This window comes from Agelaius phoeniceus, chromosome 20 (assembly GCF_051311805.1).
Source record: "Agelaius phoeniceus isolate bAgePho1 chromosome 20, bAgePho1.hap1, whole genome shotgun sequence".
In the NCBI taxonomy this organism is placed as follows: Eukaryota; Metazoa; Chordata; class Aves; order Passeriformes; family Icteridae; genus Agelaius; species Agelaius phoeniceus.
Genome location: NC_135284.1, coordinates 2,760,674 through 2,775,710, shown reverse-complemented (window position 1 = coordinate 2,775,710; position 15,037 = coordinate 2,760,674). Strand labels below are relative to the sequence as shown.

The 15,037-nt window shown below is 49.6% G+C and overlaps 1 protein-coding gene and 1 long non-coding RNA gene across 2 annotated transcripts in view; one reads left to right on the top strand and one right to left on the bottom strand.

Annotated features, from left to right (window-relative positions):
- Positions 1 to 236: 236 nt before the first annotated feature.
- On the bottom strand, positions 237 to 2,691 carry LOC143695547 (uncharacterized). Its single transcript, XR_013184884.1, has 2 exons — positions 2,504 to 2,691; positions 237 to 945 (listed from the first exon to the last, which is right to left on the bottom strand). It is a non-coding gene; the product is annotated as an uncharacterized LOC143695547 (long non-coding RNA).
- Positions 2,692 to 2,922: 231 nt separating this feature from the next.
- The window catches only part of YPEL2 (yippee like 2), a 33,900-nt gene continuing 21,785 nt past the window's right edge, over positions 2,923 to 15,037 (top strand). The window contains exons 1-2 of the mRNA XM_054647020.2: positions 2,923 to 3,013; positions 14,374 to 14,687. Of these exons, the coding sequence (XP_054502995.1) occupies positions 14,571 to 14,687 (117 nt within the window). The 5' untranslated portion in view covers positions 2,923 to 3,013; positions 14,374 to 14,570. The remainder of the gene's footprint in view (positions 3,014 to 14,373; positions 14,688 to 15,037) is intronic.

Here is a 15,037-nt window from a genome sequence, read left to right as displayed (position 1 = left end):
TTCTCCCCTCTCAGAATTGCCTGACAAAAGTTTCCCCCAGGCAGCGATGCTGGAGCAGTTGGGCTTTGCTTGTTTAAATGGTAATTAAGGTTTAAACTGATATCAGACACCGAGCAGGGCAAAAACAGGAGCTGTGCTGCTCAGGCTCCAAAAAATGAGTGTTTGCAAATAGTGAGGTTAAAAAGCCTGCTTAGTGTTCAGTTGAAAGCTAAGTTGGAATTATTGTAGAGCCAAAATTCAGATTTTTTTTTTTTCAATTTGAAATAGGCTTCCCTAAAGCTCAGCCCAGCAGAGTTTTCATGGTGCTGCTCAAGCTGTGCTTGCAAAGTTTGCAACCAAACTAACCCAGAATCAAACGTGAAAATGGGATTTAAAGCTTTAATAAGTAGTTTTAAATTTAAAACTTAAATTAAAATTTAAGTTTTAAATCAACCAGTGTTTCATTTTACAAAAGTGAGTGAAATTCTCCTTATAAAACATTGTTATCCCCAAAAACCTTCTAATTTTTATAAATCACAAAGCATAAAGAATAAATTTTGGCTTTTTTATGATGATATTTTACTACAGCCTCCAAGCTGTGTGAGCCCCCAGATCTCCACAATGATGCTGAATTAAAGTAATATAATTCCAATTTCTCATCACTGTAAAGCAATAAACAACAGAAACCTTTCTATATAAACAATATTGATGTTCACCTTGTAAATAACAATGTACTGAAAAATTCTGGGGTGAAAAGAAGAAATTCCCTTCTTTGATGATGTAAATTTGTTTTGCTGATGGTTTCTTGCGGTTTCTGGGTGATTTCAAGTTCAAGTAAATTCTGTCACCACTTCCTGCTGACAACCTCGTCCAGATGTGTTAAATTCAGAGTTTTTAGCACTGGGGAGAGGGGCTGAAAATCTGGGGTTTGCTCTTTGCTGCAGGATGGGGAAGGCAGGAGGTTACCTGAGAAAAGAAGAAGCTTCAAGTGAGTTTTCAAAGCAGCTGTCTAAAGATAACACAATTAAATTTTAAAAAAAATAGCAATTTTCTTCTTTATTGGGTGTATTTAATAGCTGCTAACCAGCCTGGTGCTTGAATCTTTGTTAGCAGCATGTTTAAATTGTGCACAGGGGGTGGAAAAAATGTCATTTATTGTTGAAAATCTGGTTGTGGGATTCCTCACCCAGCTGCTTCAGTGATGTGATCACAGGGCTGGGCTTGGCTTGTGTGGAAGGAAAATAATTTCTAGCATGAGCTAGGATGTTGTTTAACCACAAAAATTATCAGAATTAATGGAAATATTGCCTTATTATTCCATGTATTTAACATTTGAACCAGAATATTGCTCTTATTACCAATTAAAGAATTCTGCAATCAAATATCATTAAGAATTTCCTTAAGCCAAAAGAAAGTTAGAACAAAAATAATCTCATAAAACAAATATATTTCAGCCCTGAAGGTGCAGAACTTTAATCATAGATGTGAGAAATGGACAGATAGAAAATTTTAAATATTTTTAATATTGGAAATGTCCAGGGGACGATGGGAAGAGTCCCTGCCCATGTCAGGGGTGGAATGGGATGGATTTTAAGGTCTCCTCCACCCCAAACCCTTCTAGGATTATTAAACCTGTACTTTATACACTGAATTATTGTTATTAGGGAATAAAAACAGGGAGAAGCCTTCAGCTGACCTGAGCTCTGGGTGCTGCTGTGTTAATTACAGAGCTTTGAGGGCATGGATTTAATTGGGGTTTGCTGAGGGTGTGAGCACGCCTGCAGCTGCTGGGGCACAAATCTGCTGGAAAAAGTCATGGATGGAGATTTCCAGGAGAAATAGGGAATATCCTCAGTTCTGCCGTTAGCCCTGAGGCCTGGTGGAGAAGCTGGGTTGGTATTGGTGGATTTGGGGGTTAATATTGGTGGATTTGGGGGTTAATATTGGTGGATTTGGGGGTTAATATTGGTGAGTTTTGGGGTTAGTACTGGTGGGGCTTGGGGTTAATATTGGTGGATTTTGGGGTCAATATTAAGAATGTTTGAGTTAGTACTGGTGGATTTTGGGATTAATATTGGTGGATTTTGGGGTAAGTACTGGTGGTTTATGGCGTTAATATTGATGAACTTTGAGCTTAGTATTGGTGGATTTTGGGGGTTATTATTGGTGAATTTTGAGGTTAGTACTGGTACTTTTTGGTGTTAATATTGGTGGATTTTGGGGTTAATAACAATGATTTTTGGGGTTAATAATGATGAATTTTGAGATTAGTAGTGGTGGATTTTGAGGTTAATATTGATGGATTTTGGGGTTAGCACTGGTAGATTTGGGGCTTAAGATTGGTGGATTTGGGGGGTTAATATTGGTGAATTTTAGGGTTAGTACTGGTGGATTTTGGGGTTCAATTCGTGCATTTTGTGTCTCTGCTCTGCCGCTGCTCCCCCACCCGCGGGGCCAACCCCAGCGCCCACCCCGCGCACCAGACACCGCTAATTACGGCCGTCCATTAACGCGCGCTAATTACCTGCGCGGGGAAAGACGGAAATACCGCACAGCCATGGGCCAGTGACCGCAGCCGCCCCTTTCCCTGTGCCGTGACCCCGAAACCCGGGCCCCCCGGGGCCGCGCATCCTGCGCGCATCCCCGCGGGAGGCGCGGCGCCTTTAAGAGCCCGCGCCGTGTTTGTTGTGCGGCCGCGCGAGCCGCGCTCCCATTGGCTGCGGCCGCGCGAGCCGCGCTCCCATTGGCTGCGCCCGCCGCAGCCGCTGCGTGCGGGCCCGCCGGTGCGCGCGGGAGGGGCGGGAGCGCCGCGTCCTGAATGGCTGGGCAAAAATGGGCTGCGGCCGGCGGCAGCCAATCCTCAGCGTGTTGCTATGTGCCGGCGGGCGCTGATTGGTTGAAGTCGATGTCGCTCAGCGCGGGCAGGGTATAAGGGGGAGGGAGCAGGCGGTGGACGGGGGAGGCGCTGCGGGCTCTGTGCGCGTCGGCGGCCGCCGCGCTCGGTCCGCGCCGGGACGCGCTCGGTGCGGCCGCGGTGAGTGAGGGCGGCACGGAGAGCGTGAGGGCGTGAGGGGCGAGCGGCCGCCGAGGAGAAGCGTCCCGGCCCGCCCGCGGCGGGGCCGGGGCTGGGCGGCCGCGCGCAGCTGCGCCACAGCCGCGTCTGTGTCCGTGTGTCCCCGCATCCCCCCCTGCACCCGGCCCGCGGCCGCGCGGATCCCGCGGAGCATCCCCGGGGGGCTCCATCACGGCCGCTGGTGGAGATGGGGGAGCCGCCGGTGCTGGCGGTGGGAGAGCCGGGCTGGGCGAGCGGCGGCCTTTGTGTGCGCGGCCGGGCCGGGGATGGAGGCGGGGGGCAACAGGTCCGGCCGGGATGGGCTCGGTGCCACCGGGCCGGGGAGCCGCGAGGAAACACCGGGCGAGGAAGAGGAGGAGGAGGAGGAGTAGCAGAGGTGGTCGTGCCTCGCCACCCATCCGGCTGTGGCGGTGAACGCACCGCAAGCCCTGAGCCCGGGGGTGGCACCGGCCGTGCGGGGGGCTCGGGCCGTGACCCCGCGGAGCTGCCGCAGCTTCCCCGGGGGCTCCGGGCAGGCGGCTCCGTGTGCCAGCGCTGCTGCGAGCCCCTGGAGCCCCGGCCGTGGCTCTGCTGCCATCATCGTGCCCGGGGGGGCGCAGGGATTGCGGGGCAGCCTGGGGATGCCCTCCCGGGGCTGCTCGGCTGCTCTGCTCAGCTGCTCTGTGCTCTTGCCCAGCTGCTCTGTGCTGCTGCTGTCTCCCCTGATAAGGGTGTAGCAGCTTCCTCTTCTGCAGAGCTCCGCCGAGGGGCCAGGGCTGAGGGTGAAATGGTAACGGGGTTCTGCATCTCCATAGAGACTTCTAGGTTTGATCCAGAAAAGTTGGAGGTGACAGAAGTAGCCCTGGGTCATAGCTTCAGGTTTTAATGCTGATTTTTGAAGTCCAGCTGATTTGAAACGGTCCTGTTTAAAATGTGATTTGAACGGGGTAGGATTTGAAAAGAAGTGGAATCCTCGCAGCCTTAGCCTGCAATTTACTGGAGTGGCTCTGTCCTCACCTTTTCCTGTCTTAGAAAACAGCCAGAGCAAGGCCTGTCAGAGCAGTGTTCCTCGCATGCAGCTGGGCAAGGGCGGGACGGGGCTCAGCACCTGCCCTGCCTCCCTCAGCGCCTGCTCCCGGCTCCCGATAAGGATTTTTCCTAATGCGTTTATGGTTCCTTAAAGCTGGGCAGTGCAGGGAGGCCTGTGCTGAGTGAGAGGGTTGTAAACAAGCAGATACTGGGGGGAGCTTGCCTTGTAATCCGTGAGAGGATTCTGCCTGGAAAGGATGCGTTCTGTGACTTCATCCTCGCAGAGCACTCCCTCTGATTCTGCTCAAGATCTCATCGTGTTGGATCCACGCCTCTGGTTCCTTGTAAACATGGTTTGCTGTGTAATAGCAGTGCTGGAACAGGGAGTTGGGATGTTCTCCTTTCCTCCCTGGATCCCTGGTTCTTGTTTCCTCCTTCCTCTTGTTTCCTCCTTCCTCTTGTTTCCTCCTGTGTAAAAGCGAGGGCTGGGCTTTGAAGCTGAGGTTGGGAATGCTGTAGGCAGGGCAGAGACATTGTTTTCATCTGATGGAGATGTCAAGTGCTTCTCTTGTTTATTTATTATTTTAGTTTTCTTTGCAGGTATCTCTTTCCCAGTGCCAGGATTGGAATAACTGGCAAAACAGTCCTTGAGCTCCCTCGTGTCCTCTGGATCCATAGATTGTGAATAAATTATTTCCTTTCCTTGCTGCTTGGTGCGTGCGGTTGAGTCAGGGTTGTGTTGAAGAAGACAGCATCCCTACCTGTAAATCCACATTCCCTCAAAGGCTCCTTGACTCATGGATTGAAACCTGTTGCTGAGAGAGAGAGAGAATTTAATTAAGGAACTGGTCACTCTGGTGTAGGTCCTGGTTGGCAGCTCAGAAAGTTGGGACCTCCTTCATCTGCTGTGGCACTACAAAAGCATTGCAGGGATTGCAGAGGAGTAAAAAACCATTTATTTCTTGTTCTTGCATCACAGCCTTGCCTTTGCCTGCGTTTGTGGAAGAAGAGACACCAATAAAGCCAGGCTTTCATTGGGCTTTGGTCATTAGCTGGCAGAGCTTTGTTTGCTTGAGCTTAAGCAGAGTCTTCATTAGAGGTCAGCTGTGGAGTGCTGGAGCACAGGGATCACAGAGTGGAGTCAGGAATGAGGAAATTGAGAGTTCAGTTCCCTGGGCTGTTCTGAAGCTGATCAGGATGCCCAAGATGCAGCAGAGTGTGTTCATTGCTTGGAAACCAGGATACACAGCTGTCTTTTTCCACTCTTTGATAGACACCTGTGGGTTGGTCCTTCAGGATGTTCCCTCTTTTCTGTGCCTGTTTGTTTGCAGGTCTTGTGTTTCAGATCCAGCCACAATCACTAATGGCTGAGGACAGGTTTCCTTTTCCTTCCAGTCCATGGAAGAGAGGGGCTATTCTGACCCAAAGATTTTTAATTTCTTTAGTACAGATCTTCAGCTGCTAAATCAGTGTCTGTTGGCTGCGTGACACTGGTTGAGATTGTGGATTTCTTGTAGTTTATCTTTTTGGGGAGAATAAAACCACAGTTATCTGGGGTGCTGTACCCTGGACCTGAATCCTGTTCCCTGTACCCCCACTGATGCCTGGTCCTCATCTCCCTGGGTTTTGGCAGTGGGTTATCTCCCACTCTGCTTTCTGCCACGTCATTTTGCCTTTTTGTCCCCGTTTGTTAGGCTCTGTGGCTGTCCTGCTGCACAGAAACTGAGTGTTCCTGATTCTTCTCCTTCTCTGCAACCTTTTACTGGACAGCCACATCTTCCAGCCTGCCTGGGAGCTTTTCCACCCTCTGCTGTGGGATGAGTTGGCCATGGGGAGCAGCTCCGGCTCCGGAAGCCTCACTGGACTGGCCAAGCCACTTAAGGCTGCAGGAAATAACATAATTAATGAGACTTAGTTCTCCCTCATCTCGCACCTGACAATCTCAAGTCACTTGACAATGCTAATTAAAGCTAATCACGCTCCCCTGTTTTTAGTAAATAGCTATTATCCCTGCTTCACTCTTGCTTTAACAAATGATAGTGCTGGGCTCTGTGAGTCACTGGGAGTTGTGGGAATGCAGACTGGTGGAGCTGCCTTCCGGTCTCCTCACCAACAGGTCCATCTAGAGAGTGGTTTTTTTACACCTGCTCAGGTGGAAAATGTTAAAAAGTGAGCTGTTTTGCTAACTCACAAAAATATATCATTTTAGACTCCTTTTTTTTTTTCCACTGCTGTTGTGACTTGCACAAAACAAAACTCCCGCAGTGGAGCAAAGGCTCCTGAAAGTTCCAAAAGCTGAGGATGCTTTGAATTTGCCCTTCAGAGAAGTTTTTGATGTGCTGAGGGGGAAGGCAGAGTTCTCCTGTTTCACATTGGCACCAGGAGGACAAAACGTAGCATGGTGTGACCTGGGCATTGCACGGCCCAGCCGTGGAGCTCCAGAAGAAACCTCTGAGGTTTCACTGATGAAATACGGCTGGAGCAAGATGTTAATAAAAACAGACTGCCCAGCATCACAAACAAAAATAAAGAGATGGGGTTAATTATTAACTGTGGGGAAATATGAAATCTTCAGGAGAGTCCCAGGAGCTCCCAGCTCAGCCATGCGTCAGTTCTGTCACAGAACTGAGCCAGGTGAGTCAGTTCACCTGCCTTGGCAGGCTGAGAGGATATCCAGGAGGAACTAATGACAAAACCTGGCAAGGCAACAGCTGACTTGACCTTCTTAAACCAGATTCGGTTATAAAGTAGCTGCCATGTGAAGATCCAGGCTCTAAATGCTCACCTGACTTTGCCCCCTTGACACACCAAAGGGGAGTGAGAAGGGTTGTGTCTGAGGTGCCTCAGAGCTTGTCCCTTGTTGATGCAGCAGGAACTGTTGCATTAAAAGTGTTTCTGGCAGAGGTGGGTCAGGATTCACCATTTTATCCTCAGCTTTACTCAGAATCAGATGTAGCAGGGTAGAAAATAAAGCTGCTGCCTGTCTTGTGGCAGATGAGCTGCTGGGCAGAGCAAGGCTGGGTTAAAGATTTCCTGGGAAGAACTCTCTGAACAGGTGGGGTTTGTGGGCAGGTGAAAACTTGGGAATTTGGCAAGGAGAGCTTGTAGTAGTGAGTCATGACAGGCAGCTCTAGCAGACCCTTCTTTAATGTCTTTGAGGATATTGGAGTGATCCTTGCAGTAGATAAATGTTCTCACTGTGTTCCCTGCCTTTATCAGGGAGAAATGGATGATCTGTCCTGCAGACCCCGGTAATTGAATCCTGGTCATACCTAGGGAGGGAGATAATAAAGTGATCTGAGGAGCACCACAGAAAATGCAGTGATGGGAGATTTATTTGGACAGCCAGACTGTTTTGCAATTAAAGCAAATCAAGCTGAGAAGTGGGGATGATGAAAAGCATTTCCATTTTGTCAGTAAATGATCACTTGGATGGGAAGAGCTTTTCCTCTCTGCCTTTAGTTCACCTTGGTGCTGTAATAGGAAGGCAGGGGTCTTGTTTCATTTTGTAGAACTGTGTCTGTGTGAGTGTGTGCAGAGTCCTTGTCTGGGGCTCCAGGTGTGACCTTCACCTTGAGCCTGGCTTTGTCCAGCACAGGGGTGGCTCTGAAACGGAGGAGCTGCAGCTCAGCTGATTCAGCTGCAGCGCTCTTACCCCTTCCTGGGGCTTTGCAAAATGCAGAGGAGGAAATGGAGTCACTTGTGTGTTAAATTAGCCCAGGCTGCAGCTTTTATTTGTGGCACGAGTGGGATTTGCTGGTGGGAGCAGACGGAAGCGCCGCCTGCTTCGGCATCACTGCTTCTCCAGGAGATTTCTCCTGCTGTGCTCGGCACCTCTGGAGTGGCCTCTGCTGGAGCTGGGCCCCGGGTCTGGCTGGAAGGAGCTGGAGGTGGGCAGCTCACAGCTGTAATCTCGCCCTGCTGCTCCTTATCAGCAGCACAGGCTCTTCTGCATTGCAAAGATAGCGCTGCCAGGCAACTGGGGAGAGTGGGAAGAGAATTCAGCCAGAGGTGTCAGTCATTGCTTGGAGAGGCTGAATCCTGCAGTCCCTGCTCCTGGCGTTTCAGAGGCAGGCCTGGAAAAAGTAATAAATTATAATCTTTGAATAATACCTTTAAATTAAAAAAAAAAAGGTTTAAAGAATCCTTCTGTAATAAACCATTGAGCCAGGTGATGTCTGTCCTAGCTTGTGCCCTGCCTTTTTGAGATGAAATTGGAAAGGAAAGGCTTTGATTAAAATATCCAGGATTGTTTCCTTTCCCTGCCTTCCCAGTGCTATCTGATGGTGCTGTGGGTTGTGGGGAGAGATGAGTGAGCAGTTCTGACACTGAAAGCTCCAAGCCCAGCCTTAGGCTGTAAAGAAACTCAAAAAATTCTCATTGTCCCCTCCTCTCTGTAGTCAGGAGCCAGAAAGAAGCACCTCTGCATGATCTTCACTGAGTTATTTTAACCTGGTCTTTCCCTTTCCAGCTGCCTGAGTGCTGTAATTCACACAAGGATTCCTGCTTGGAATGCAGGAGCCTTTTGAACTTGCTTCTTGCATTTGAGAACCTGAAAACGCACTGGTGTGGGTTATTTTAATAATTGAAACTTTTTAATTTGATTTAATCTCCAAAGTGACAGAACCTAAAGTAAGGATTTTAAAATGTTTTTTAATAAGTTTTATGGGTTTTTACTGGGTTACAGTGACAAAGCTACACAGACTTAAACAAAAATTCTAACCTGAAGCGAGTTTTAAAATTTGCTCTTTGTTCCTTTTCGGTTTCACCTCATTTCCCTGTACTTTGCAGGTGCCCTTTAGGGGAAGCCTGTCCATCAGAGACACCCGGGGAGGGGAGGTTTGCTGTGGGGTGCTGTATCTATTTATCTATTTTTGACCAGAACAATTGTGATAGACACAGAGTGATGATCTTTGCGAGGTGATTCCCAGAGCCGGGCTGGCAGCGGTGCCGGGCTTGGTGCCGGGCTTGGTGCCGGGCTTGGTGCCGGGGCTGGTGCCGGGCCTGGTGCCGGGGCTGGTGCCGGGCTTGGTGCCGAGCTTGGTGCCGGGCTTGGTGCCGGGCCTGGTGCCGGGCCTGGTGCCGGGCTTGGTGCCGGGGCTGGTGCCGGGGCTTGGTGCCGGGGCTTGGTGCCGGGCCTGGTGCCGGGCCTGGTGCCGGGCTTGGTGCCGGGGCTGGTGCCGGGCTTGGTGCCGGGCTGGTGCCGGGCCTGGTGCCGGGCCTGGTGCCGGGCTTGGTGCCGGGCTTGGTGCCGGGGCTGGTGCCGGGCTTGGTGCCGGGCTTGGTGCCGGGGCTGGTGCCGGGGCTGGTGCCGGGCCTGGTGCCGGGCTTGGTGCCGGGTTGTTCTGCCGGGCTGGCCGTGCAATGTGGAGCCCGGCAGGTGCAGCAGGGCTGGCGCCCTGCCCGTCCCGGCTTCCCTGGGGCCGGCAGGACAGGCACAGGCTGGGATTGCCTCCTGCTGCAGCTCTTCCCCATGCCCTCTAGTGGTGCCTTTCCTGGCAGGTGTCTGCAGTGCTGTTTGCCGTCAGCATCGCCCTCATCCGTCCCTCCATCCCCTTTTCCCCGTGAAGTGAGTGTGTCCTCACGGTGATGAAGAGATCTCACTTGCTAGGAGGCACCCGGTTAAATGTTATTATTTGTGTTGTGGTTATGTCCATGCAGCCGATAAAAGTCAGTGCAGAGGGTTCCTGCTGGCTGTTTTCCACCTTTTCTCATGTTCTTTTCCTGCTTGCAGGGTTTGGAGGATGGGCTGAGGTGTTGGAGAAGGACGCTGAGGAGTCAGTGCTGAGCTCTTTGCAGTGTCACCTCAGGCAGGGTTTGAAACTGGTGCATTTCAGAAACTTGATGCTGAAGGAGTGAAGCACATTGTGTTCACCCATCTGCTGTTTCAGCTCCTTTCTTGGCTTCCCCTTGTGTTGTTCCCTGTTTAAACTCAGGATGTTCATCCTTCCTCAAGGTACATCCCACCCTCCCTCCCACCTTCAGACGATCTGCTGCATCTTTCCCAGAGCTGTGGATCTCCAGAACTGCCCCAAACCGGGATATTTTGTCACCACCTGAGTATGAAATGCTCCTTTAGCAGTGCCAGGTGTCCCTGAGTGTCCAACACCTGCCTCTGGTAGCTCCTGTTCCATAGGGAAGCAGAGCAGGGCATCAAACCCCAGCTCCAATTGGAGACCAGCCTTCCTCCAAGCTGCATTAAGGAATGTTAACGCAGTTTTTTGTCAAGAAAACCCTGGTAAATGGCTGTATTTACCTCAAGAATTTTCTTAGAATCCTGCTCAGAGCCTGGAGCAAGCCAGCTTAGGCACAGAAAACTCTCCAAACCCAATTCCTCTTGTGTTCTCCTTGCTCTGGGAATCAGCACATCTCAGATTCTTTCTGTATCAATGAAAGAGACCCACCAAAGGAGAAAGGTTGGGTTTCCAAATATCTGGATTATTTCAGAGCTGCTGCAAGCAGCCTTCAGTAGCATTTGCTATATTCTAATAAGTATTTCACAGGCTGAAGTTTATCTTAAAATTGAATAAATCATTAAAAAAAAACCAACAAACTCTCAGCCCAAACAAACCTGTTGTTTGTCCTGCCACGACGAACATTTGCATCTGAGCTGCATTGCAAATGGATTTTATTCAAAATCAGGCTTGAGTGTGATGGTTTTGTTCCCTGGCATATGGGCTTGTACGTGCAGTGGCCTTGTCTGGCAAGTGCTTGGCACAGACTTCCTCCCCTTTTTTTGTGTTTCCTGAATTGCTGAGAGCTTTGTGTGGGAAATGGGTGTTGGACACCCACAGGTGGAGGGTGGATTCTGAACCAAAGTTGCCCAAATGGCAAAATGTGTGTGGTGGTTTTTCCATCAGGAAGCTGATACCTGCTCAGAGCTCAGCAGGACAGCCCAGCACACCCAGGGCAGGCAAGCAAAACATTCAGCTGATTTTCCCACTGATAACCCACAATAAATGATGTTGCAAGTTTTTTTTTTTTTTCTTTAGAATCCCTTCCTTTTGTCTAAATCAGCTTTCTGACTTGGTGGGCATTAATTAATAGGCACAAATTCCTCTTCCATTGAATTGAGTGAGTGCATCCCAGAGATAAATTTCTCTTGAATGAGAAAAGAACAATAATGGATGCTGGTGGTGGTGACAGATACTCATCTCTCTGACAGTGCTGGGCATGATGATAAAGTGGACAAACCTTCTTTTGTTCTTGTTTAAAGTGAGTGCAATGACTCCACTGCTGCCCACTGCCTGGGATGCTGATGAACATGAGCTCATCATTTCTGAAAACCAGAGGCACAGCCCAAATTCATCCTGGTGCCTTTGTTCTGCAGCAGAACAAATGCACTGTTAGCTGGTAATTGTCTCTTAATTCAAATGTAGTTGTCATTAGGACATGAAAAATCCACGGGGTTGGGTTTTGCATTGCTGGGAGCCACTGAATACATTTCAAAATTGTATTTAAGACAGAAATTGGTCTTTAGAAGCTGCTGGCTGTGCTTGTAGAATGTCAGAATGCATTTCCTGTAGGTTTTACCTCCTCTCCCACACTGGTGAGGACAGAGCTCTTGGTAGACAATGCACGTGTGGTCAGACTGTGTCCAAGTGGTGCCTTGATGAATTATAGCTGAGCTTATCTGAAGTTTTTATTCAAGATATTTTCTTAACAAGGCTTCCCACCAAGATCTTGGCTCACAAACCTTTATTCTCTGCCCTGCCTGAAGCAGAGAGATGGAGTTTGCCTTCTCAGCACAGCCCTGAGAACAGGAATTGCAGTTCCTCTGATACCATCTCGCCTGAATATTTTTTTTTGGTCTGCTTTTAAAAGGTCAAATGCTTTTTGCTGATGTTCAATGTGTTATGAGGTCAAATAAATGAATGCTCATGAGCTGCTTTTGCAGAAAGCTGTGTGCAGCAGATAATTCCTGTGTGTGTGTTCATTGCTCTGTCAGACAAATGCAGCTGTAGGATTTCCTGCTTTATTCATTGTTCTGGAGCATTGATGCTTAGCAGGTCTGGACAGAGGGGTCAGCAAGCAGCAAATTAAAGGATTGCTGGGATATTGTTCTGGTTGGGGTTTATTTATCTCCCCACTGGGCTCTGGGGGTGCCTGGGGATTACCTTCTCATGGGGAAGGGAAGGTTTGCCATGGCAGGATGGAGGTGCTAAAAGTGGTGATTGATTATTTTACTGATCCATGCTGAAGTGGAGGTGAGAGGGGGCTGCACTATTTCATTACAAGTTTAGGCACAATCTGGGTTTTCATTCAGGAATCAGCTGAAGTGATTGCCAGTCCTTCCTTGGGCTTTCCTCCAGGGATCCAGCTGCATTTGGCCCCAGGAAGGGCACATTTGTTCTCCTGCTTCCCTGGAGCCTCACAGACTGCAGATTCTGGGATAAAACACATCAGCTGCTCAATCTGGGCCCTGGAATTTGGGGATGGTTTTGTAGCAGCTGAACATGAGGATTTTCTGCTTTGGTTTACATCTGGTTTCTGCCCTGTTGCTAATTTAGGCTGCTGTCCTTGAGTGCTTCTCACCTTGGATGGGAAAACAATGCTGACTAATGCAGAACTCAGTTCTGACAAAATTCTGGTGCACACAAAGAACTGGGGCAGGATACAGGTGAAGACTGATTTATCTTCCTTCTCTGATGAGTGTAAAAGACAAATCTTGCCGAAATCCAGAGCTGCAGCTGTGGAGCAAACAGTGCCCAGTCCTTATCAAGTGGGCAGGTAAATCCCTGGCAAAACCTCATTGGGACTGGACAGGAGAGGGGTGAGCTCCTCACAAGCTGGGAAATGGATCCTTCTGTGTCAGGAGGGGTCCTGCTCAGCTGTGGCTGTAACTTAAATTGGAAAAGGTTAATCTGATTAGTTGGTATTTGCAAAAAGCTTTAGGAATGAGCACTGCTGTGGAAGTGCTGACTGCTATGATCATGATGGAGATGCTTTATCAGCAGTTTGCCTGATGAGCAAAGATGCTTTTTTTTCCCCATTTGACTGTGAGGGAGCTGCCTCCTGGAGAGCAGAAGAAAAATATTTCAGGAAAAAAAAAAAAGGAAAAAAAATTGGGTCTCTTGTTGTTTTACAGGACTCTGCCTCCTGTTGAGTTCTGTGTGAATGGCTTCACACTGATAGACAGGAGCTTTGGGGTAGGGATCTCCCAAAAATCCTTCCCTGTGAGGGTGGGGAGGCCTGGCACAGGCTGCCCCATCCCTGGAGGTGTCCAAGCCAGGCTGGACAGAGCTCTGGACCCTCTGGGACAATGTCCATGGCTTGGATACCTTGAATCTGCTTTCCCAACCCTGGCAAGGCTTGGGGAAGTGTTGGAGCAGGGTTCTCCTGGATGCCTGAGATGTTATTCCTTGTTTTCTTTATTTTGGGGGTGAAGCTGGTGTTGTTCCACGTTTGACCCACAAAGTGCAGGCTCAGAAACTGAGCAGAATCACATGTTTTATGGCAAGGAAAATCCTCCTGGGAGGAGCAGCCAGAGTTCATGATTAATTTGCAGAGCGCGCATGCACGCCATGGATCCGGGAGGGAGGGAGGGAAGCTGCTTCTGCTTCCTTTGTGCTTTTCCATCCTCAAAAGGAACACTTGTAGCTGTAAGACTTTTGTAGGTGTGGGATCTGAAAACTCCATTCCTGCCAACAAAAAGAGACCCAGACTTGAGCTGCCTTGCAGGTGCTGTCAGATGTTGGAGTGTAAAATGGTGTTTCCATCCTGAATGGGGTTTTTAACTGTCTCTTGCTATCAGGAGTAGTCTTCAGAGGCTGTGCCTTCCTTTGGCTGCTGTCAGATGTTCAGGTTAAAAAAATAAAATACTGGAGTGCAGTTTATAGAGTAGCTTCTGCCTTCAGAGCTTACAGGGATTTCTAAAGGAGAGTGTAATGAAGGAATCCTGCATTTCCCATGGGGAAAGTAGGGCAGAATGGAGAGAAAAACTGGTTTGGTGACTCATGGCCTTAGAAAACCCAGGTCCAGCTCTCATTTTTCCCATGGGGTGTCACAGCAGTGAGTCAGGCAGGGGACAGGGGGCTGGCTCTGCTCCCCACTTTCTCCCTGGCTGGGTGGGAATCACCTCCACTCCTCTGCTGGGTGGGAATCACCTCCACTCCTCTGCAGGCACTTCCAGAGTCACAAGTGCTGGAAGAATGGTGCAGATAAGAGCAGCAGGGAGGTGTGAGGGCAGCCAGCATGTGAATAAAGAGCTGTGCTGCTGATCTAATCCCCAGGCATCGCTCCTGTCTCCTAAATCCAGCCCTAAATCCCCTTGTGGGCTGCGAGCTGAGTGTTGTGTCTGCTTTCCACCGCAGGTTTCTGTGCAATCCCCTGCTTCCAGTGCCCAAATCCCTTCGTCTGGAGCATCACCAGCGTGTGGAGCCTGCCCCACACACCCCATCCCAGCCAAGCCACGGCCTTTACCTGCGTGTTCCGCTGTTTCCCGTGCGACCCCTCCTGCGGGAGCGCCTCCTGGGCCACCCCCGACTTCAGCCAGCGCTCCGTGGCTCCAATGGTGAAGATGACAAGGTCCAAGACTTTCCAGGCATATCTGCCTTCCTGCCACAGGACCTACAGCTGCATCCACTGCAGGGCTCACCTGGCCAACCACGATGAGCTCATCTCCAAGGTAGGGGCTCCCTGGAGCCGATGGTTCCCTCACGTTGTGCCAGCGCCTTTCTCTTCACAGCAAGGCACAATTCTTCCCAAGAATGTTTCTGAGATTCACATCCTCTGAACCTCAGAGAAAGGAAAAACAATTATTATTTGCTGTGCCTGTGTTTGTGCAAAACTAGAATGCAGTATGGAGATTGTTCACCCACAGTGATGGTGTTTTGGTTCCTTGGCCTATCAGGGCCAAGTGTGCAGCCCCACATTTCTCTTCACAGAGAAAAGCAAGGCACAATTCTTCCCAAGAATATTTCTGAGATTCACATTCTCTGAACCTCAGAGAAAGGAAAAACAATTCTTATCATTTGC